We start from the raw sequence: 22,618 nt of genomic DNA, 5'->3' as shown, positions 1-22,618 counted from the left end.
GGTCACCAGTCCATCGCAGGGTCATCAGGAGCAGTTTGGGGTTCAGTACCTTGCTCAAGGACACTTGGACACAGTCACCGGAGGAAGTGGCGATCGAACCAGCGACCCTTTGGTTGCTAGACGGCCACGCGACCTCTGAGCCACGCCGGCCCTAAAAAAAGAAATCTAATTTCTTCAATTAAGGTTTTCTAAATTTTGAACTCAAACTTCGACGTACGGAAGACAATCCCAAACAATTTTCCTTCTATATCCTTGAGGCACGTGGACAGAAGCGTCCGGCCAATGAAACGTAGACGTGGAATAATGATCAATGACTGTGACGACGGTTGTTCCTGTCAGAATCCCTGCCGTCTGATTTCTATGATTCAAGTTACTTCTCTGACCTGCCGCTCCAGAAGAACACACATCTACAATTATTGTGTCGACTCTAATTAAAAAGCAAGTTGATGTTCTTTTGATTTCTATTTCCTTTGTTTTTCTTATCTTTCTTCTGTTGTTTTCCTCTTTTTTCCTTCTTTCACTAAACTTGACTAAAGAAAGTATCTTAAGAACATTTAAGCTCATTAAGACGGGAGTCAGTCCGTCCTGTCCGGCGCTGTGTTTGCGGGCGGCTGATGCCTGCTGATGGAGCGATACCATGGATATTTACACCTCCTTATCTCAGTCAGAGCGGAGGGGGAGGGGTCCTCGTGTGTATTTGCATTTAAACGAGGTCTTCATATTTCCCTTAAGGCTTCCGTGGACTCTGGTGACATCAGGAATCTTCATCCCTCTCATTGTTGAGCAAACAGCAGCTTGTCTGACACTGATGAGACAATAAAGACGCTTGATAACCAACTGAACGTTTTGTTTTTTTCTCTCCATCCGTGCATCATCATTTCCTCCAGCCGGCGCCACCCACGTAACAGGCCGACGCAGCCGTTCCCATATTGAATAAACAACCTTTCATCAGTGTGAATTATGGCTGTACGTCTTTTACATAATCACTGATATAGAATCAATTGACATACTAATCAAGGGCAGCCAGTATTGAGTGGGAGCGCCCACTGCCCATCAGTTATCCTTGCCTCGGGAGGTAGACAGCCACAACCCTCGCCAGGAGTAGCATCATCCATCAAAAGTTTGTGACACACCGAGGAAGAGGCTGGAGTGTTTGGAGTCCCGCCAGTTTCAAAGAATAACCTTGAAGGCATCGCGGAGCAAATGTTAGCAGAGGAACAATATTGGAGAGCCAGCTTTCATTGTACGGTGTGTTTACTCGTGTCTGCAGAATATAGAAGATGTACAAGTTCAGAGAGCAAGAACACACACGGCTAACAAAGACAAATTCAGCCTGCAGGGCTTCCCTTGGTTTCAGCACTCTGGAAGAGTCATTTACATTCGGTGTTTCAATATGAAATTGAACGCTGTATTTACATTGAGCTGGTATTTGGTCCATATTTCCACATGCAGGTCCGAACCGAAGCTACAGTCCTATCACCGGGAGAAAATACACCGGGACTGCAACAATGCCAATAATGCCTCTTAGAAAGATTAGTCACTGGGAACAAGATAAAGACACCACAGATGCCTATTTAATTAAAGAAAAGCCAGCCCCCAACACACACACACACACACACACACACACACACACACACACACACACACACACACACACACAGCAAACCAACAGCGTGATTAGGCAGAGCAAGGAACAACAATACTCCCCCACACACAAGAATTCATGTTTGAAATGACTCACTGTCCGGGTTTTAGCACCAGCTTTTACAGGCGGTCCAACGTACAGTCATGAGCCATAAACTGGTTTATTCTGGGGGACCAACGCTCAGGGTGATGTGGAGTCCTGCTGCTATTGAAAATGTTGAAATACTGCTTGCACTTGGTTGCGTCTGCTGTGAAATTATGGAACAGTATTTGTTTTTACTCTTCTAAATTACATATACACGTGATAAATTACTGCGTTTATGCCCATTGGGCCTGACGGGTTCCAGCTGACGCGTGAGGTGAGAGTGTCGAACATTTTAATTAAAAGAGTGGAAAGCTAGTGAATTAATAATAATAACAAGCAGCGAAAGGGAGAGAAACGAGCTCACTTAACCCTCTCAGGTCGTCGCAAATCTACGTTCCTTCAAGTTCATCAGAGAGTTTGTTACAGTCAAACATCCGGTCTGGATATTTAGCTCGGTCCTGAGGCTTTAGACTCTAGATTTGTTTCCTTGCCGTTTGTAGTTTGTCTTCAACGAACCACAACCAGTAATTCAACGTCAACAATATCTTCAACATTCAGCTTTGGCAGTGCTGAGTGTAGACCTGGATGAGAGGTCCAGGTAGGCAGGAGCCGCTCTCGTCACTGCTTTGTAAGCCACAAGAAGAGGTCTGAGTTTGACTCGAGCTGCGGCTGGAAGCCAGTGAGGAGACGTTCACAGCAGGGTGACGTCCAGTTTTGGGCGAGTTAACGACCAGACAAGCTGCTGCTTCTGGATCTGCAGAGGTTTAAACGTCCACCAGGGAGGCCTGCTTGGAGAGAGCAGCCGAGGTCGATGATGACATCACAAGGGCCTGCACCAGAAGCTGCGTGGCTCATTCTGTCAGGTTAGTCTGGTCCTCCTGGTGTCATAGAGGGCGTATCGACAAGACCGAGGCCACGTGTACCTCAAAGGTCAGCTGGTCATCAATAACGACACCCTGATTTCTGTATTTGTCTGTTTCCCACCATCCGCTACCGATTCCCCCTGTGAGCTTAATGTCAGCCTCTGTCCTGTTCCCAGTGTTTCTGATCCTACCAGCTCCCACACTCTCCCCACACAGACGTATTACGTCCTCATAGAAGAACACTGGAGCCTTTAAATCTGCTCGATGGGCCGTCCTATAATGTGCTGTTATTAGGGAGGATTTCTGGGTTGGTGCTGCGGACTCTGTGAGTGAGGACGCTGGGTGACTCGACAGCTCTTCACACTGTTTCCTTTAGGTTGTCGTAGCCTTGATTCTGTCTACCCACCCAGCCCATGCTCTTCTTGTTTCGTCCTAAGAGGGCGCTGCAGCGAGCGCAACCGAAGCCCCTCACCTACACCGAGCCCAGCATCTACAGCACAACATCATCTGCATAGAAAACAGAGCAGAGGTGAAGAACCAGAGTGGGATAAGGTTCAGGAACCTGCTCCAGCCACAGCTCCTGTTCCACTTGAAAGCTCACTATTAATTCATTTAGGAAATTCATCTAGATTTGGCAAAATATGTTTTGTCATTTCAGTATAGTGAAATTCGAAGTAAATAGCATTAGCATCAAATAATATGACTGCTAACATATTATTTTCAGTCAAATTTACAGTGAGCAAAGTCAGTTTGTATATTCTTTATTTCAGGTCAGATCTATTTCTTGGTTTTTGTCTGTAAGTAAATCGTTGATGTTGGGATTTGGGCTGCGTCGAGTGAAGCGCTCGTGTTCCTCTTTGTCTCGGTCCGGATGTAAAACGGTCTCGTGTCCAAGCCTGATACAGTAGCGCGGTCCTCTGCTGATTCCCGATTCAACAGGTTTGAGAAGACCAGCGTGATGTCATTCTTTTCAGCAGAAGCTGCTGATGCTCAACGAAGCTAAAGAATATTCAGTCAAATACTTTTGCTACTCCAGAATCTACTTCAAAGCTCCTCACTGGCCCTCACCGGTGTATTCTAGTCATTTCTCTCGTCTCCAACAGCAGTAATTACACAACTGGGCTCACTGGAGATGCAAAGACTTGAGGTCTGCCGCCTGTCAAACTTGTACTCAAATTACACGTTAAACTAATTTCCAACAAAAGGTCATGATCTTCACAGGAGATAAATAGAACAGGTGATGAAACAGCATTTACACCTAAAGTGTGCAGGTGGGAATTAGATGACTAGCAGGAGAAGAGCAGTCTTAACCACCTCCAAGCAGAGCAGAATAAATCCTGTAAGTAGCCTTACATTTTTTTTTTATAAAAGATGACATGACACTCACCAGCAGTACCAGTTGCACTTTAAATTATCCGCTTGAACCTTCACCATTCAATCATGATGTGCCGTTAATTAAGCCATACCAGGAGTAATAAAGAAGACAGATGACACTTGCTCATACGTGTGCGCCTTGACTCTGACAGCAGCTGGAGGCTGGTAAGGTCAGAGCGCGACAATCGATGGAACTGTCATCCTCTCGTTGTGGAATCAGAGTGTGGATTGACTGTCCGCTGGTGCCAGGTCCAAACATATGGCTTGAGACGTATCGCCGGCCTTGTCCCCAAACGCCAAACCTCAGAATCTAATCTGAGCGGAGCATCAGTCACTCGCTGTTAATGTCATCGCTCATGTTTGTCTGATAAGTGGCGCATCAGTAGACGCTTATTGACTTACGCTTGCTTTAGGAATCGGACGCCCGGAGGCTGTCACACTCATCAGGACCTGACAAACCATCAGTTACCCTGACGAACAGAAATCAGCTCGATACTGAGACAATAATGCTGAATCACTTCTTGGAGTTTTGCTGTGAAGCTCCTTGCGTCGATGCGACCGGCCGCTCAGGGTCAAAGAGCAGGCACCGATGCGAAACACTCCAACGAGGTCCAGCACATGAGCCGGGCGGAGGCACGTCTGCTTCCGGTTCGATTCCATTCCTCTGACATGAATTATCATAATTAGGATTTCAAAGACGCGTTGTGCTCATGTGCTTTAAAGAAGCTGCTATGGTAAAGCAATGAGGACTTTTAAACCCCACTGAAGAACATCTGATGCACATAGCTCTGGTAGGAGGGACTTTGTGAAGCAGCTATGAGTGTGTGTGTGTGTGTGTGTGTGTGTGTGTGTGTGTGTGTGTGTGTGTGTGTGTTGTAAAGTTGCTCTGAGTGCAGTTAAACGCCTGTATGAATGCGGCCCACTCATCATTTCGCAGTAAATGCGTCTTTACAGTTGCATGACGCTGCAGTGATTCTGGTCACATGAGGACGATGGCATGCTGAATATTCAGCAGGTGACAGGGTGAATGTGTTCAACCAACTGATCTGCGACCAGCTGCGGCGCCATGTTTCTGCCCATCTGACAAGGTTTTTTTTGTCGATTTGCTAGTAGTTTGTCACGGGTGTGGCTGACGACTGACATTTGCTGATGTCATCAGTGGAAGTTAATATGGCTGAAGATTGTAGCTCTGTAATAAACTCCAACAGCGAGCATGAATGAAGAAAGCAAGCAGGATTTGCTGATGGAGCGGAGCGATACAGGTCCATTGTGACAGAAATGACTAAAATCTGCCAAGAAAATGAGGCGCCGATGCTCCAGTGAATCCCCTGGGCTTCCAGCTCGTGGCCACTGGCTCTTCCTCACCAGGTGGTTTCCTGCTGCTGTACCTCATCAGCTTTGTGTGTTGGATTATTGGTGTGTTTGCTGCATTCTTGAGCAGACGACATCTCAGGAACACCTCAAGGGAACGTCTACTGATTTGGCAACAATGTCCACTGGAACGGAGCTAAAAATATTTTGGGGGTAGAGGTCACTGTGACAGTGGACATGTGGTGTCTGTAGTGGACTCATTCTAACGTACTGTGAGGCATGTCTCTGTTATTTTCATCATCTCTTGTTTCCCTCAACTGCCTTTTACTTGGTCAAGCTTTGGTTCACTCATCGTCAGAGTATTTTAGTCGTCTTCAGAGTGAAAACACCTGTTTCTGTGCAGTTTACATTCAAACAAATGTATTTGAGCCGCTGGTCTTGATTTCGTTTTAGTATTTTAGCTAAAATGCATCAAACTTGTGATTATTGCTCGTTTTAGTCACTGAAATCTGAAATAGGAACGTCACCTAACATTTTCATCCAAGCGCTCATCGACCCAAGACCCCTGCTGAGGCGGTGAACGGTGAGTTCATCAGCTGCCTGCTGCTGTTAACACACTGGAGAGGTTGCAGTGGCGTGGTGCTGAGTTTAGCTTCCTTTAACAAACATTGACTTGTGAACAAGAGGACTGGTGTAGGGAAGCTAGCGAAGAATTATCAGCACGGGACATTCCAGGACGTTCATGGAGGACGTCACCTGTCACCTGTCTGTGCGCTCGGCACACAGGGACGTGTCCTTGCTGCTCATGTTCTACACCCTACAAAGCTACGACGGTTTGCTCAGAGAGACACAAGAAGCAAAGACTCACATGCGAAGGTTAGACTGGCCTCTCGGCTGACGATGGTCCCGAAGGAGTTGGAGGCGAGGCACTGATACGTTCCAGCATCCTGGTCTTTGTTCAGATGGCTGATTCGGAGGTTGCCTCCAGAAAGACTGTAGTGAGATCCGGATTTGGGATTGATTTCTGTGCCGTTAAGTTTCCATCTAAAAAAACAAAAAAGAAAAAAAAAACATGGATAAATATCATGAAAATGAATTACACTTGTTTAGAGCAGTCTGGGGCCATGGAAGCTTTCCAGACCAGGAGGAGAACGTTACTATTCAATTGTTTGGGAATGAAATCAAGTTGGAGACGGACCAGAAATCTTGCCCTGCAGCAAAGTGTTCATTTAAGCAGCAGTGAACCACTGTGGTGCCAAGGACTTGACTCCCTGAGAACAGATAGCATTGCAGGCCATCCATCTTGCCAGACCCCAGTCCAACCACATAAAAATGCTGGTTAATCATTATGGCGCCACAATTAAAACAAATGCCTGCAACCTTGCCTTCACACTTGTGTATTCTAGACGGCTCTACGTGATTATTGTTGTTGTTCAAGCTGATCAACGAAGGGTATAATTCACTTAAAAAAGCAGCAGACAAAGTCCCCACACAGATGCACCGTATTAGTGGAGACGCGGGTGGGAGGGAGCTGATCAGAGAGACGGTGGCAGGCCGTGACTCACCTCAGCCGCGGCAGCTCGGCTCGGCTCAGGCCAAACTTCCCTGTGACTGATGAAGCAATGAGAGAGTAACGGTTGTGGAAACACCAGCACGAAAGGAGTTTTTTAATAGAAAGCGGACAATGAAGATGTGATTAGGGCCCGAGGTGATTTAGTGGTTGATTGTTGTTTGTTGAGGGGAAAAGTTCAGCATTTGCTTTCTGCTTTGATTTCTTAATTTCCCCTGAAGTTCAGCTGTAATGTTTCATTTGGAGAAGAAATCAGCTTTGATTTACTAAAGTGGTCAGAGGTTGAGCAGACGTCTTCTGCCCTTGAGGAGCCTTTCAGAGGAAACAGACAGCGGTTCTGTAATGTCACTCTGCTCTGGTCCTGCTTTTACTGTACATTTTATATTTGCTTAATCTGTCGCAGAACTGTTTCAGCTATATTTGGAATTAGTCCAAGACCATCATATAATAGGCCAGCAGGAGCTGATTATAAAGAAAACAACGTCCGACTGTGGCTTACCAGCCCACCCGCACGCTGAAGGGTTCTACATGAAGCATTAGTGAGCCGGATATTGCAGCACTCAAAGCGCCTCTACAGAGTTTTCTTTTAATTGACAAAAATGTGTGGCGCAATGGTTCTTTCACAGCCCTTCTCCAGTTTAGTCAAAAGTAAGAGCAGGCTCTCGAGAGCCTTATTACTGCACACAATAGAGAAGCGCCTGAGGAGGGGCGACTGTCGTCTCCCCGGACCACTACAACCGCCTTTGTTTGAAATGAAACAAACACAGAAATCAGCATGGAGGTTTTACAGCCACCGTCGGCTGGAATGAAAAGGCAGTCAGGACAGAGGAGGGAGGAAGTGACACTCCGAAACACAAGCGAGCTGAGTTGGTGCTTCCCCATCAAGCAGCAAAGCAGCGCCGATCCTCCGTCACTCGGCAGTCTGACTGCTGCTAACGACGCTCTCAAACATTAGCCTGGGGAGCTAACTGATGGCTGAGCTGACTGTGTCGGGCCAGCCTTCATGATGGAAACGGACGGTTGGAGAAAGATATTGTAAATCCCTTTAGATGTGCAGCGCTCTGTGTGTGTGTGTGTGTGTGTTTGTTGGACTTCAACGTAGTGGTAGTTAGAAATAATTGAACACTCAAAGCTCCCTTGGCCTCTTGTGACAAATTGACTGCTCTCTTGTTGCTGTATGTGCCAGTTAGGCCACAACTTTAAAACCACTAAGTGGCAGATAGTTCAGCTTGTGTTAAACACAAGCGCATTTTAAGGGCACATAAATTCTGGCGCGGGTGATTCTGCCAAGGCGCGTCCTCCTCGCTGGGAGGTAACACATGACGTCAAACAATGTAAAGGCAAATATTTCACAATTCTATTTACAGTGATTTATGCAGGCAAGCGGGTCGCAGCAGCAGCTCCACTTGTTTGGCACATGCTTTATGCAGTCATGTAACAGGCCATGTACACAGACGCATAATACTGCACCATCTGGCTTATGAGCCCGTGAATGGAGACGGGCTGTTCCTTCTCTTAAGCCGGGTGCTTTCATTGTAAATAAATACATTTTATCAATTTATCTATCTCTCTGTGTGGTGCAGTTATCTGAGTCTGATCTTTGTTAAAAAGCAAAAAGTTACTGATGAAAATGAATTTGATTCAGATACGAACAATTAGACAAAACAGATCCCTCATGGCTGAGCCAAACACAGACTGACACACTCCTGCAGTCACAGTTGGAATCAGATCAGATCTCAGGTTAGGACCACCTCCACAACAGCAGATCTCTGGTTAGGACCACCTCCATAACAGCAGATCTCTGGTTAGGACCACCTCCACAACAGCAGATCTCTGGTTAGGACCACCTCCATAACACCAGATCTCAGGTTAGGACCACCTCCATAACAGCAGATCTCTGGTTAGGACCACCTCCACAACACCAGATCTCTGGTTAGGACCACCTCCACAACAGCAGATCTCTGGTTAGGACCACCTCCACAACACCAGATCTCTGGTTAGGACCACCTCCACAACAGCAGATCTCAGGTTAGGACCACCTCCACAACAGCAGATCTCAGGTTAGGACCACCTCCACAACACCAGATCTCAGGTTAGGACCACCTCCACAACAGCAGATCTCAGGTTAGGACCACCTCCACAACAGCAGATCTCAGGTTAGGACCACCTCCACAACACCAGATCTCAGGTTAGGACCACCTCCACAACAGCAGATCTCAGGTTAGGACCACCTCCACAACAGCAGATCTCAGGTTAGGACCACCTCCACAACACCAGATCTCAGGTTAGGACCACCTCCACAACACCAGATCTCAGGTTAGGACCACCTCCACAACAGCAGATCTCTGGTTAGGACCACCTCCACAACAGCAGATCTCAGGTTAGGACCACCTCCACAACAGCAGATCTCAGGTTAGGACCACCTCCACAACACCAGATCTCTGGTTAGGACCACCCCCACAACACCAGCCTCTCGTTGTAGCGTGGCGCCGTGATGCCTCGACTATTCTGATAACGCCTCCTGCCTTTGATGAAAACGGTGTTGTAAGAGCACATCGACGGCGTAGCTCCAACAGTTTGGCTCTGCAATTAACAATGTTTGCTGATTGCAACATGTCTGACAGAGCCGCATGGCGACCTTGACAGGAAACAGCTGATTGGGTCACCCTCTAATCTGGCTAAATCCAAGTATTAAATCTATCAATCCCCACAAATCTCATTCCAGCATTTTCAGTGAGCGACCATGATTGATTTGTACTTTTACTTGCTGGAGCTGCTGTAAAAAAAAACCTGACATCCTTCAATAGACTAATGGGCCATGCAAACAGCGGCTCCGTGAACCCTGGTGCAGGAAAAAAGCAGGTCCAGAGAGAAGAGATGAGTTTCAAAGGAAGAATCCACCACAAATAGTGAGACACTCCAATGATCCTGATCAGCTCAGGCTTGATTTGTGAGGAGTATTTTCTTAAGCCAGAGACAACAGAGGCTCTCATGTCGCCGCATTCAGAGATAAATCTGAGGATACCATGACAATAGCCAGCGATTTAGCAGGGTAACTGACTTTGGAATTGTTGTGACGACAAAGAAGTCAAGCGCTGTCAGTGGCAGCGATTAGGAAACTTGCTGGTTTCTAGTTTTAGAACAGAAGTGTCATGTTGAGTGTGTGGATTAAAGTCAGATCAAAGACACAATATGTGAGCGCTGTTGTCTTGTTGATATGCTACATTTAAGGTTGTGAGTGCTTCCCCGCCACACCAGCTACAAATCCATAATTCTCTAATTACTCTCGATGCTGTGAATTACACTGATTAAAGACCGGGTGCTATTGTTCACAGCTCAGTCTAGTTTTCATTTCTATTTTTATGTGAAATGGAGCTCAAAGACAAGAACTCTAAGAACAGATTAAAGACAGTTTCACCAGCTTAAATCAATCAGGGAAAGTTTCATGATCTAAATAGATTTTCCTGTTAGGGAGCAGTATTGATTTGTTTCCATGGCTGTGCTGGACGCTTCACTTTGTGTGCTGTTTCACAGAGAGATGTTAATCCGAGGGTCGTTGTCAGGGAGTGAATACAGAGACAAAACGTGCTGAACCCAAATGTCGGTCTGTGTTTTCATGGTAATGAAGCAGCAGTTTTAACGTTCTGCTTTGACTTCAATTCTTTCAGTGCAAACTCTCGTCTTCTTTTGCAAAGTCCAGTGCTGCTACCAACCACCCACACCTGGTGTGGACTCTCAGGTTTGAACAGCAGTCACCACCCACTTACATGGCGCTGTTCAACCAGGGAATGTGAGAGTTGGTATCCATTACCCTTGTGGTGCCGACATGTAACACGTGCCACCACCACGCAGGTCGGCGTGGGATCTGTGAGATCAGTAAAACTCTTGCCTGTTAACATTTCAATCTCCCTCTCAGGGCAGGAGAGCACGGAAGCATTTTACATCACTTGAGGAAAAAGAACCTGCTCTGTTTTCTGAATTAACGTCTTAGTCATCTCATTAAGTATCAGGGTTATCTATAACCCAGCAAGAGGCTCTTTCACGGAAGCAAACGTGTCCTGCATGTTCAGTTTGATCTGGTTTTATTTTGGTCAGGTTTGAGACAGCCGATGCAGAACTGGAGAGCGCAGCCGCCATCTGGAGCGATGGCAGAGGCCACAGAGAGTCGCGGTCACATCGGGCTGTTACGTTGTTAATTCAGATTAACGGAGCAATTTCTTTGAATGCACTGTGCTTCGGTAAGTCAGGGCATGTTTCATCCACAATGAAGCCCCTCTCCCACTGGACACATGCTGGTGTCCTTGGGCTCCATGCTGGGTAGGATTTTTCAGTGAAGAATCAGTAATCTGATGCATCTGTGTGTGACCTGCCTCAGACCAGGTCATTTTCTGTGCTTCTGGTGACTTCACGCCATATTTGCAGCTTGTCCATGAGCGAGCTAGCTTTACAATAGCTGAAGCTGCTATCTTGCTATGTTCTGCGAGCCCTCCAGACTGTCCAGGATTTTCCAGGATTGTTCACCTACACATGTTGCATATCAACTGAGAGGTGCGATTCCTGAACAAATCTATGTGAACCAACCGCAACAGCAGCTTCATTTAAGACATGTATCAGTTCATCTGCAATCAAACAAACAAAAATGTTAATTATGCTTTACACGCTGGAGGCGGAAGAGTAAATCCAAATGTCATTGAACTCAACAAAAATGGTCGAATTACCATCCCAATGGTCCAGACAATCGACGTCAGGCCAGAGGTTTACAAAACCATGTTAATATATCCATAACCATCCATAAACGGCTTTAGCATCATTCATATTAGCCACAGCTGTGCTGACTCTCATTATTTGACTCCATCATTCTATCAGAGCTATCAATGATCTAAGATGGCTGCCGAGGGCGCACCAGGACTTGCAACTTGGTGTGGATATCTTTATCTGCCTTCCCCTGATCATTTTTTGAATCCAGCACCCACCATTTTGTATTCATCTGATTAATATCCCCCACCAGACCAATATTAAAGTATTTTAAAAATTATGATATTGATTATTGATGATGTCAAGCGTGGCACATTAGAACAGAGAGAGTGGTGTGAGTTGTGATTATGATGCTTCCTCCAGCCACAGGACCTGTGAGCAGTTCTCCCTCCCACTGGCCTGCAGTGCTGCTGATGTGTGAGGAGAGTGTTGACAATCAAATGAAGACGTGCTACTGACAGCTTGTCACCATCTGAAGGATGTTTGTATTGTCAGAGGAATACACCGCTGGGGAGGCACAATGAGGACAACACACACACGCGCGCACTCACCGGTAGATGGGAGGAGGGCTTCCCTCTGCTTCGCAGCTGAACATCACTTCTCTGTTCTTCTCCAGAGTCTCAACGGGGTACACAATGCTACCTGGCTGCTTGGTGAAGATGGGACTCTGCAGGACGCTGCTCCCTGGAACACAGCAAGGACAGACAGCACACGGAGACGGTGAAACAGCTGCTTACAACCAGGCTGATGCTGCTTCAACTGCAAAGCCACAAGCACAGGCCACACGCCTGTCTCAAAAGCGTGGCATGGAGAATAGTTATCTGTAGCAAGATGCATCTCCGCCGCTGCCATCTTGTTCAGGTCCTCATACCAACTAAAATGACCTCAGACTGGCACAAGATGTCCAACTGTTGTGTTGCTTTTAGGTGTTTTTACAAAAGAAATGTCAAAACTGAGCAACAGGGAAGAACATTTGTTTGATGATCAAGAACACGTTTTTAAATCTTCTGTCAAAGGAGGAAAACAGATGAACATTTTTATTCAAGTAATATGAATCGAAACTGATGAGTCGAACAGCTGTGCCAGTGTGTGTATCACTGTGTATCACTGTATCACTGTGTATCACTGTGTGTATCACTGTGTGTATCACTGTGTATCACTGTGTATCACTGTGTGTATCACTGTGTGTATCACTGTGTATCACTGTGTATCACTGTATCACTGTGTATCACTGTGTTTATCACTGTGTGTATCACTGTGTGTATCACTGTGTATCACTGTGGGTATCACTGTGTGTATCACTGTGTGTATCACTGTATCACTGTGTGTATCACTATCACTGTGTATCACTGTGTGTATCACTGTGTGTTTCACTGTATGTATCACTGTGTGTATAACTGTGTGTATCACTGTGTGTATCACTGTGTATCACTGTGTATCACTGTATCACTGTGTGTATCACTGTGTGTATCACTGTATATGACTGTGTGTATCACTGTGTATCACTGTATCACTGTGTGTATCACTGTGTATCACTGTATCACTGTGTATCACTGTGTGTATCACTGTGTGTATCACTGTGTATCACTGTATCACTGTGTATCACTGTGTTTATCACTGTGTGTATCACTGTGTGTATCACTGTGTAACACTGTGTGTATCACTGTATCACTGTGTATCACTGTGTATCACTGTATCACTGTGTGTATCACTGTGTATCACTGTGTGTATCACTGTGTGTATCACTGTATCACTGTGTGTATCACTGTGTATCACTGTGTGTATCACTATCACTGTGTATCACTGTGTGTATCACTGTGTGTATCACTGTATGTATCACTGTGTATCACTGTGTGTATCACTGTGTACATCACTGTGTATCACTGTATCACTGTGTGTATCACTGTGTGTATCACTGTATATGACTGTGTGTATCACTGTGTATCACTGTATCACTGTGTGTATCACTGTGTGTATCACTGTGTGTATCACTGTGTATCACTGTGTGTATCACTGTGTATCACTGTGTGTATCACTGTGTGTCCCTGTATCACTGTGTGTATCACTGTGTATCTCTGTATCACTGTGTGTATCACTGTATCACTGTATGTATCACTGTGTGTATCACTGTGTGTATCATTGTATCACTGTGTGTATCACTGTATCACTGTGTGTATCACTGTGTATCACTGTATCACTGTGTGTATCACTGTATCACTGTGTTCACTGTATCACTGTGTGTATCATTGTGTATCACTCTGTGTATCACTGTATCACTGTGTGTATCACTGTATCACTGTGTTCACTGTATCACTATGTGTATCATTGTGTATCACTGTGTGTATCACTATGTGTATCACTGTATGTATCACTGTGTGTATCACTGTGTGTATTATTGTATCACTGTGTGTTCACTGTATCACTGCATATATCATTGTGTATCACTGTGTATCTCTGTATCACTGTGTGTATCACTGTGTGTATCACTGTATGTGTCACTGTGTGTATCAATGTGTATCTCGGCATCACTGTGTGTATCACTGTATGTATCACTGTGTAACTCTGTATCACTGTGTGTATCACTGTATCACTGTGTATCTTTGTATCACTGTGTGTATCACTGTGTATCTCTGTATCACTGTGTGTATCACTGTATCACTGTGTGTATCACTGTGTGTATCACTGTGTGTATCACTGTATGTATCACTGTGTAACTCTGTATCACTGTGTGTATCACTGTGTGTATCACTGTGTATCTTTGTATCACTGTGTGTATCACTGTATCACTGTGTGTATCACTGTGTGTATCACTGTGTGTATCACTGTGTATCTCTGTATCACTGTGTGTATCATTGTATCACTGTATGTATCACTGTGTGTATCACTGTATATGACTGTGTGTATCACTGTGTATCACTGTATCACTGTGTGTATCACTGTGTATCACTGTATCACTGTGTATCACTGTGTGTATCACTGTGTGTATCACTGTGTGTATCACTGTGTAACACTGTGTGTATCACTGTATCACTGTGTATCACTGTGTGTATCACTGTGTATCACTGTATCACTGTGTGTATCACTGTGTATCACTGTGTGTATCACTGTGTATCACTGTATCACTGTGTGTATCACTGTGTATCACTGTGTGTATCACTATCACTGTGTATCACTGTATCACTGTGTGTATCACTGTGTATCACTGTGTGTATCACTATCACTGTGTATCACTGTGTGTATCACTGTGTGTATCACTGTATGTATCACTGTGTATCACTGTGTGTATCACTGTGTACATCACTGTGTATCACTGTGTATCACTGTATCACTGTGTGTATCACTGTGTGTATCACTGTATATGACTGTGTGTATCACTGTGTGTATCACTGTGTGTATCACTGTGTGTATCACTGTGTGTATCACTGTGTATCACTGTGTGTATCACTGTGTATCACTGTGTGTATCACTGTGTGTCCCTGTATCACTGTGTGTATCACTGTGTATCTCTGTATCACTGTGTGTATCACTGTATCACTGTATGTATCACTGTGTGTATCACTGTGTGTATCATTGTATCACTGTGTGTATCACTGTATCACTGTGTGTATCACTGTGTATCACTGTATCACTGTGTGTATCACTGTATCACTGTGTTCACTGTATCACTGTGTGTATCATTGTGTATCACTCTGTGTATCACTGTATCACTGTGTGTATCACTGTATCACTGTGTTCACTGTATCACTATGTGTATCATTGTGTATCACTGCGTGTATCACTATGTGTATCACTGTATGTATCACTGTGTATCACTGTGTGTATTATTGTATCACTGTGTGTTCACTGTATCACTGCATATATCATTGTGTATCACTGTGTATCTCTGTATCACTGTGTGTATCACTGTGTGTATCACTGTGTGTATCACTGTATGTGTCACTGTGTGTATCACTGTATGTATCACTGTGTAACTCTGTATCACTGTGTGTATCACTGTATCACTGTGTATCTTTGTATCACTGTGTGTATCACTGTGTATCTCTGTATCACTGTGTGTATCACTGTATCACTGTGTGTATCACTGTGTGTATCACTCTGTGTATCACTGTATGTATCACTGTGTAACTCTGTATCACTGTGTGTATCACTGTGTGTATCACTGTGTATCTTTGTATCACTGTGTGTATCACTGTATCACTGTGTGTATCACTGTGTGTATCACTGTGTGTATCACTGTGTATCTCTGTATCACTGTGTGTATCACTGTATCACTGTATGTATCACTGTGTGTATCACTGTATCACTGTATGTATCACTGTGTATATCACTGTGTATCTCTGTATCACTGTGTATCACTGTGTATCTCTGTATCACTGTGTGTATCACTGTGTATCTCTGTATCACTGTGTATCTCTGTATCACTGTATGTATCACTGTGTGTATCACTGTGTGTATCACTGTGTATATCACTGTGTATCTCTGTATCACTGTATGTATCACTGTGTGTATCACTGTGTATATCACTGTGTATCTCTGTATCACTGTGTGTATCACTGTGTATCACTGTGTATCTCTGTATCATTGTGTGTATCACTGTGTATCACTGTGTATCTCTGTATCACTGTGTGTATCACTGTGTGTATCACTGTGTATCACTGTGTATCTCTGTATCACTGTGTATCTCTGTGTATCACTGTGTATCTCTGTATCACTGTGTATCACTGTGTATCTCTGTGTATCACTGTGTATCTCTGTATCACTGTGTATCTCTGTGTATCACTGTGTGTATCACTGTGTAGCTCTGTATCACTGTGTATCTCTGTATCACTGTGTATCACTTTGTTTTATTCAACATGTAACCTAGTATTTATTTCTGTAGTTACAGACTAAATGAGGCCATGCTCACCACTTCCATGGCTCATGTTTTACATCCAGGAGGAGGAATGTTCTTTGAGACCAGTTTCACAGGTGAAGTCTACTTCTAGTGTTCTACTATGGAACTGTCACTCTGAACAACATCAAGTTTTTTGTGAGGGAAATCTGCTCTTTTCATTGAACACAGTGTCCTGCATCATATATTCACCTTTGGCATTGTTAACTGCTTGAGATTCAACCAGTCATGATTTGATCACTGACATGCATCAGGAGTCCTGACCAACGTGGTGGCTGCGACGATGCTCGCGCTCCAATGGAGAGCAGCGCCCAAGCTGGGCACAACTGACTTTGTGGATCAAGCTGTTACTATGGAAACGTTTACTGATCTTGTCACTGTCAGTCACTTTGAGTTTCATGAGGTGCCGCCATCGTTTAGAGGGAAGCGAGAGCATCCATCCTCCATCCCCGTCTCCATGTTTGCCTCACTCTCTGATACATGGATGACTTTTCGAGTGTTTGAGGAATTCTCCTTGACATTTCATCCATCCATCATCCCTCCATCATCCCTCCATCATCCATCTCTCCATCCATCCCTCCATCCATCCCTCCATGTTCTCCTGTTCAGGGTGGTGGGGGTGGAGCCTATCCCAGCAGCCTTCCCCCTGGACAGGTCACCAGTCCATGGCAGGGCCAACACATAGAGACAGACAACCATTGGCTCTCCCAGCCACGCCTACGGTCAATTTAGAGTCTGGATTAACCTGGTCCCTCTTGATGTCTTTGGACTGTGGAGGAAGCTGGAGTACCAGAGAGAACCCAGCAGGAACAGGGAGAACATGGAGACTCACCCAGAAAGACCCCGTGCTGCAGCCGGGGCTCCACCCACAACCTTCTTGCTGGGGGCCACAGGGAGGACCACTGCTCCACCCACAACCTTCTTGGAGGGGGGCCACAGTGAGGACCACTGCTCCACCCACAACCTTCTTGCTGGGGGGCCACGGTGAGGACCACTGCTCCACCCACAACCTTCTTGCTGGGGGCCACAGGGAGGACCACTGCTCCACCCACAACCTTCTTGCTGGGGGGCCACAGTGAGGACCACTGCTCCACCTCCTTGACATTCCTGTATGTTCATTTCCTGCAAGGATCGCTGCAGGAAAATTGCTAACAGGCAAGTAGAACATGTTTATTCATAATCCACTATTTCTGTGCAGCTCCAGATTGATATTTCTTTTTCTCTCACACCCAAAAATCAACAGAAAAGAGAAATTCAAAATGGCAAAGAAAAAAAAAAGCCAAATTGAACCTTATGACAGGCAAAACAGCAAAACTGGGCCCCTGTGAGCAGCCCTGAGGGGTCTGCAGAGACGCTGCTGCTCTGTTGCTGGGGTGCCCGGTGGCCAATAATCTCATCCACAAATAATTGTTCATCCTGAGTTGAATGAGTAATTCAGTTTTGCATTTCTCAGACAGACAGGCAGAGTTCTCCTCTGTGGCCAGTGACACCGCGGCACCGCTACAGTCTGGGTTCATCGTTGTCAGTCAGCGGAGCCGGTGGGAAGCATCATCAGGTTATTTCAAAAGAAACTCTTTGGACATGCAGGTGATGTAACCTTCAGTGTAAACCGTGCAGGTGAGCTGGTGCAGTCTGGAGGCGCCTCAACACCGGTTCTGACCGGGGGAAAGTTTATCACACACCTGAGCTGGCTGAACTGCACTGTGAGGACACAGTTTGGATTAAACTGCCCCGGAGCGGGTCTGGACTAAGGCACACTGGAGGCTGCAGGAGTGTTTCAGGAGTCCGCGAGAGCTGCATTCATCTGTTCTGACGCCTCTGAGCCGGTCCGGGTCTCTGATGCGCGTACCTGGTCTCTGCTCATCCTCGCTCTCCTCTCTCTTAGTCAAGTTTAAATTGACTCAAAGTCTGAGAACTTCAGTTTTGTCTCATTTTAGTTTTTGACAAAAATGCACAATAGTTTTGTGACATTTGAGTCCATTTGATTGTTGGTGTGTAAATATTTCATGATAAACCAAAGTAAGATGGCCGAGCGGCCGTACTGCTCCTCCCATCACTTCGGCTCTGTCCTGCCACAGTGAAAACATGGCGGACGGCAGATCTGGAGCTGATCTCAGCCGTCCGACGTAGACATGAGCAGCTGCTGGCGTTCCACTGGGACCAGGACTGCAACGTGCAAACAAAGAGTGAGAGCACTCTTTAATACACCTTTCTAAAAAAAACCACACGTGATGAAAGGATTTCAGAGTGATTGTGACACCATTTCATCTCGATGATTATATTCCTCATCACACCACCCAGCAGCACCTTCTGCTCACAGTCTACTAATCAACTGGTTTGACGGGAGTCGGCTACAACCTGAGGCCGTTGTCGGACTCCCCAGGTGGACCACAGCCCTGACCTGGTTCTTTACCCCATCAGTCCTTCCAGAGACACAACCACCTCCCTTCAGCCCACTGACGGAGGGTGATTCTGCAAAACCTCCAATTAAATTCAAATATAAACGTATCGATCCTCCTCTGGCAGCCTTATAAGAACTCTAATCAATATCTGGAAATTGCTATTAAGGAATTGTTATGAGGAGAGTATATTTACTCAAGTGCTATATGTGGGTACAGCTTTGAGGTATTTGTATTTTGTTTGCTACTGGATACTTCTTGAACCCTACACTCATTTCACTGTTTGTTATATTATACTGTCCATCCATCCCTCCATCACCCATCCATTCCTCTATCCCTCCATCATCCATCCATTCCTCTATCCCTCCATCATCCATCCATTCCTCCATCCCTCCATCCATCCATCATCCCTCCATCCATCATCCATCCATTCCTCTATCCCTCCATCATCCATCCATTCCTCTATCCCTCCATCATCCATCCATTCCTCTATCATCCCTCCATCATCAGATCGTGCATCCCTCCATCATCCATCCATCCATCCCTCCATCATCCATCCATTCCTCCATCATCCCTCCATCCATCATCCATCCATTCCTCTATCCCTCCATCATCCATCCATTCCTCCATCCATCCATCATCCCTCCATCCATCATCCATCCATTCCTCTATCCCTCCATCATCCATCCATTCCTCTATCCCTCCATCATCCATCCATTCCTCTATCCATCCCTCCATCATCCATCCATTCCTCTATCCATCCCTCCATCATCCATCCATTCCTCTATCATCCCTCCATCATCCATCCATCCATCCCTCCATCATCCATCCATTCCTCTATCCCTCCATCATCCATCCATTCCTCTATCCCTCCATCATCCATCCATTCCTCTATCATCCCTCCATCATCCATCCATTCCTCTATCCCTCCATCATCCATCCATCCATCCCTCCCTCCATCATCCATCCACCCCTCCATCTTCCCTCTCTTCTCCTGTTGAGGGTGGTGGGGGTGGAGCCTATCCCAGCAGCCTTCCCCCTGGACAGGTCACCAGTCCATAGCAGGGCCAACACATAGAGACAGACAACCATTGGCTCTCCCAGCCACGCCTACGGTCAATTTAGAGTCTGGATTAACCTGGTCCCTCTTGATGTCTTTGGACTGTGGAGGAAGCTGGAGTACCAGAGAGAACCCAGCAGGAACAGGGAGAACAAGGAGACTCACCCAGAAAGACCCCGTGCTGCAGCCGGGGCTCCACCCACAACCTTCTTGCTGGGGGCCACAGTGAGGACCACTGCTCCACCCACAACCTTCTTGCTGGGGGCCACAGTGAGGACCACTGCTCCACCCACAACCTTCTTGCTGGGGGCCACAGTGAGGACCACTGCTCCACCCACAACCTTCTTGCTGGGGGCCACAGTGAGGACCACTGCTCCACCGGGCTGCCCTTTTGGATACCAACATGTATTTTTGTGCTTGATAAGCTAAACTATAGAGTATCCTATTATTCTCCTGGTGGATGAAAGGTGGAAGAATATGTCTAACCCTTTTACTGAAGCCCAGCAGGTGCTGATCCGCCCTCCAACTGGAGACATGTCCTCGTCAACAGGAACCAGTCGTGCCGAGCAGGTCGGGTGACTCGTGCAGAGTTCAAACCACCTGCTCAACAGGAATCCAACGGAAGAAAACGTCTCCACGCACGACCTCACATCATCACATGATCAGAGCTGCCCCCCAGCCCCATCATGCTAGGATTTGCAGGCTACTCCTTTTTGAAAACTGATCAATATTTCAATGTATCTCCGTACGTTGAGGGTCCTGTAGGACAGAGCGTCTCTGGAACAGGAGTAAAAACTGTGGCAGAAACAAACAATGCATTTTAAATTGCACCCATTTCCTGGCTTTATATTTTAGATTGTAATTATGAACTGGGAGTTTTGCCGTTCAGCCATTCACCAGGATTCCGAACAGGGATTTAAACAACAATACAATAATGGGATTGCTCATCTTGTTACTTGGAGGGTTTCCCCCTGATCATCCTGTGTTAATTACTCAGGTCTTTCAAGGACAGGACGTCTTTTCTGGCAAACGAGTTTTCTAAATTTTGGTTTCCAACAGCCGGTACGCTTGTTGCAATCTCCTAAATTCTTGGGTGAAAATAAATTGTTCATCTCCAACAGCCAAATCAGCACCATTTGGAGCACGAGATAATCGTGACTTCCACAATAGCTGGCGTGGTGAATGTGCCGGGCTTCCCAACAGGAAGGAACTTGACAACTCTTGTTTGGAAGCAACTATTAGCAGGAATTATTCACGCTCATGCAAAATGGTGAGATTAGAATGGTAGAACGTGAGCCTGAGGCCCATCAGCAGCCACAGTTCTCATCTCATAAGAATCTCAACGCCTCCCATTTTCCTGGCGTACAGCTTGAATGCTGGCAGGTTCGTTCCCCAGGCTGTCGCTCTGATGAACTCTGGGAGTCTCGGAGTGTCAGAGGAACCTCTGCACATTAGCACACCTCCTGGCCACTCGTGGCCGTGGTCACCGTTTCCGTCGGCCGTGGGCTGGCCTGTACACGCGGCTCCCACGTCTTTACTTTGATTGGATCTCATTCTGTTGTCTTGATTCTGTATGACTCTCCACACCTGTGTTTTCAAGAGAGCTCAGCGAAGCGCAGTCAAGCTCCTTGTTTGTGCTACAAGCGTGGCCAACAGAGCTGGTTCTGGTTCTGGTTCTGGTTCTGGTTCTGATTCTAGTTCTGATTCCAGTTCCGATTCTGATTCTGGTTCTGATTCCGGTTCCGATTCTGGTCCTGGTTCTGATTCCGATTCTGATTCTTGTTCTGGTCCTGGTTCTGATTCTGGTTCTGGTTTTGATTCTTGTTCTGGTTCTGGTTTTGATTCTGGTTCTGATTCTGGTTTTGATTCTGGTTCTGGTCCTGGTTTTGATTCTGGTTCTGATTCTGGTTTTGATTCTTGTTCTGGTTCGTGATTTTGATTCTGGTTCTGGTTCTGGTTTTGATTCTTGTTCTGGTTCTGGTTTTGATTCTTGTTCTGGTTCTGATTCTGGTTCTGATTTTGATTCTGGTTCTGATTCTGGTTTTGATTCTTGTTCTGGTTCGTGATTTTGATTCTGGTTCTGGTTTTGATTCTTGTTCTGGTTCTGATTTTGATTCTTGTTCTGGTTCTGATTCTGGTTCTGGTTCTGATTCTTGTTCTGGTTCTGATTTTGATTCTGGTTCTGGTCCTGGTTCTGGTTCTGATTCTGAAAACGTCTCACCAGCCGGTTTGCTGCCATTTAAATCCAACATCAGAAAATACGAGCACGTTAACGCCGTTCTTGGACCAAACAAACAAATCCATTTCATAAATGTCAAACGCAGTCTTCAGGGTCTGAATGTTTGGATATTAACAAATTCATTTTAATGATGGCTTTCATTTTTATACTTTCGAGTGAAAGGAATCTGATTATTATGAGCCTCAGCGTGACGTAAACTCACTTCTGCTAATTGCAGTCGAGTGGTGTTTTTTAATGTTCTGACCTGAAAAAAATGCGTGTTGAGCGCCAATGAAAGGGTGCATAATGTGGGCAGTATTTCCACGGCAGGTGTGTGAGGCTGACCGCAGCCTTGTCGCAGCTGCCCGGCGCTCCCCTCCCTCTCACCCACCTCATCTCAGGCTGTTTCGCATCCTCATCCTGGAGTCTTGCTCAACAGAAGCGGAAA

The 22,618-nt window shown here is 45.8% G+C and overlaps 1 protein-coding gene across 7 annotated transcripts in view; it reads right to left on the bottom strand.

Moving 5' to 3' along the window:
• cntn4 (contactin 4) overlaps positions 1-22,618 on the bottom strand; it is a 150,596-nt gene that overhangs the window by 88,639 nt on the left and 39,339 nt on the right. For all 7 annotated transcript variants that reach the window (XM_086197551.1, XM_086197557.1, XM_086197574.1 and 4 more), the window contains exons 3-4: positions 12,154-12,286; positions 6,146-6,321 (exon numbers count right to left, since the gene is read on the bottom strand). In XM_086197551.1, coding sequence (XP_086053677.1) covers positions 6,146-6,321; positions 12,154-12,286 — 309 coding nt within the window. The remainder of the gene's footprint in view (positions 1-6,145; positions 6,322-12,153; positions 12,287-22,618) is intronic.

The sequence above is a fragment of the Aulostomus chinensis genome, chromosome 3 (genome assembly GCF_037954235.1).
Source record: "Aulostomus chinensis isolate RoL2024-O1b breed Wild chromosome 3, RoL_Achi_v1.0, whole genome shotgun sequence".
NCBI classification, from domain to species: Eukaryota; Metazoa; Chordata; class Actinopteri; order Syngnathiformes; family Aulostomidae; genus Aulostomus; species Aulostomus chinensis.
The sequence above is the reverse complement of the archived record's forward strand: the minus strand, read 5'-3'. Positions and strand labels throughout refer to the sequence as shown.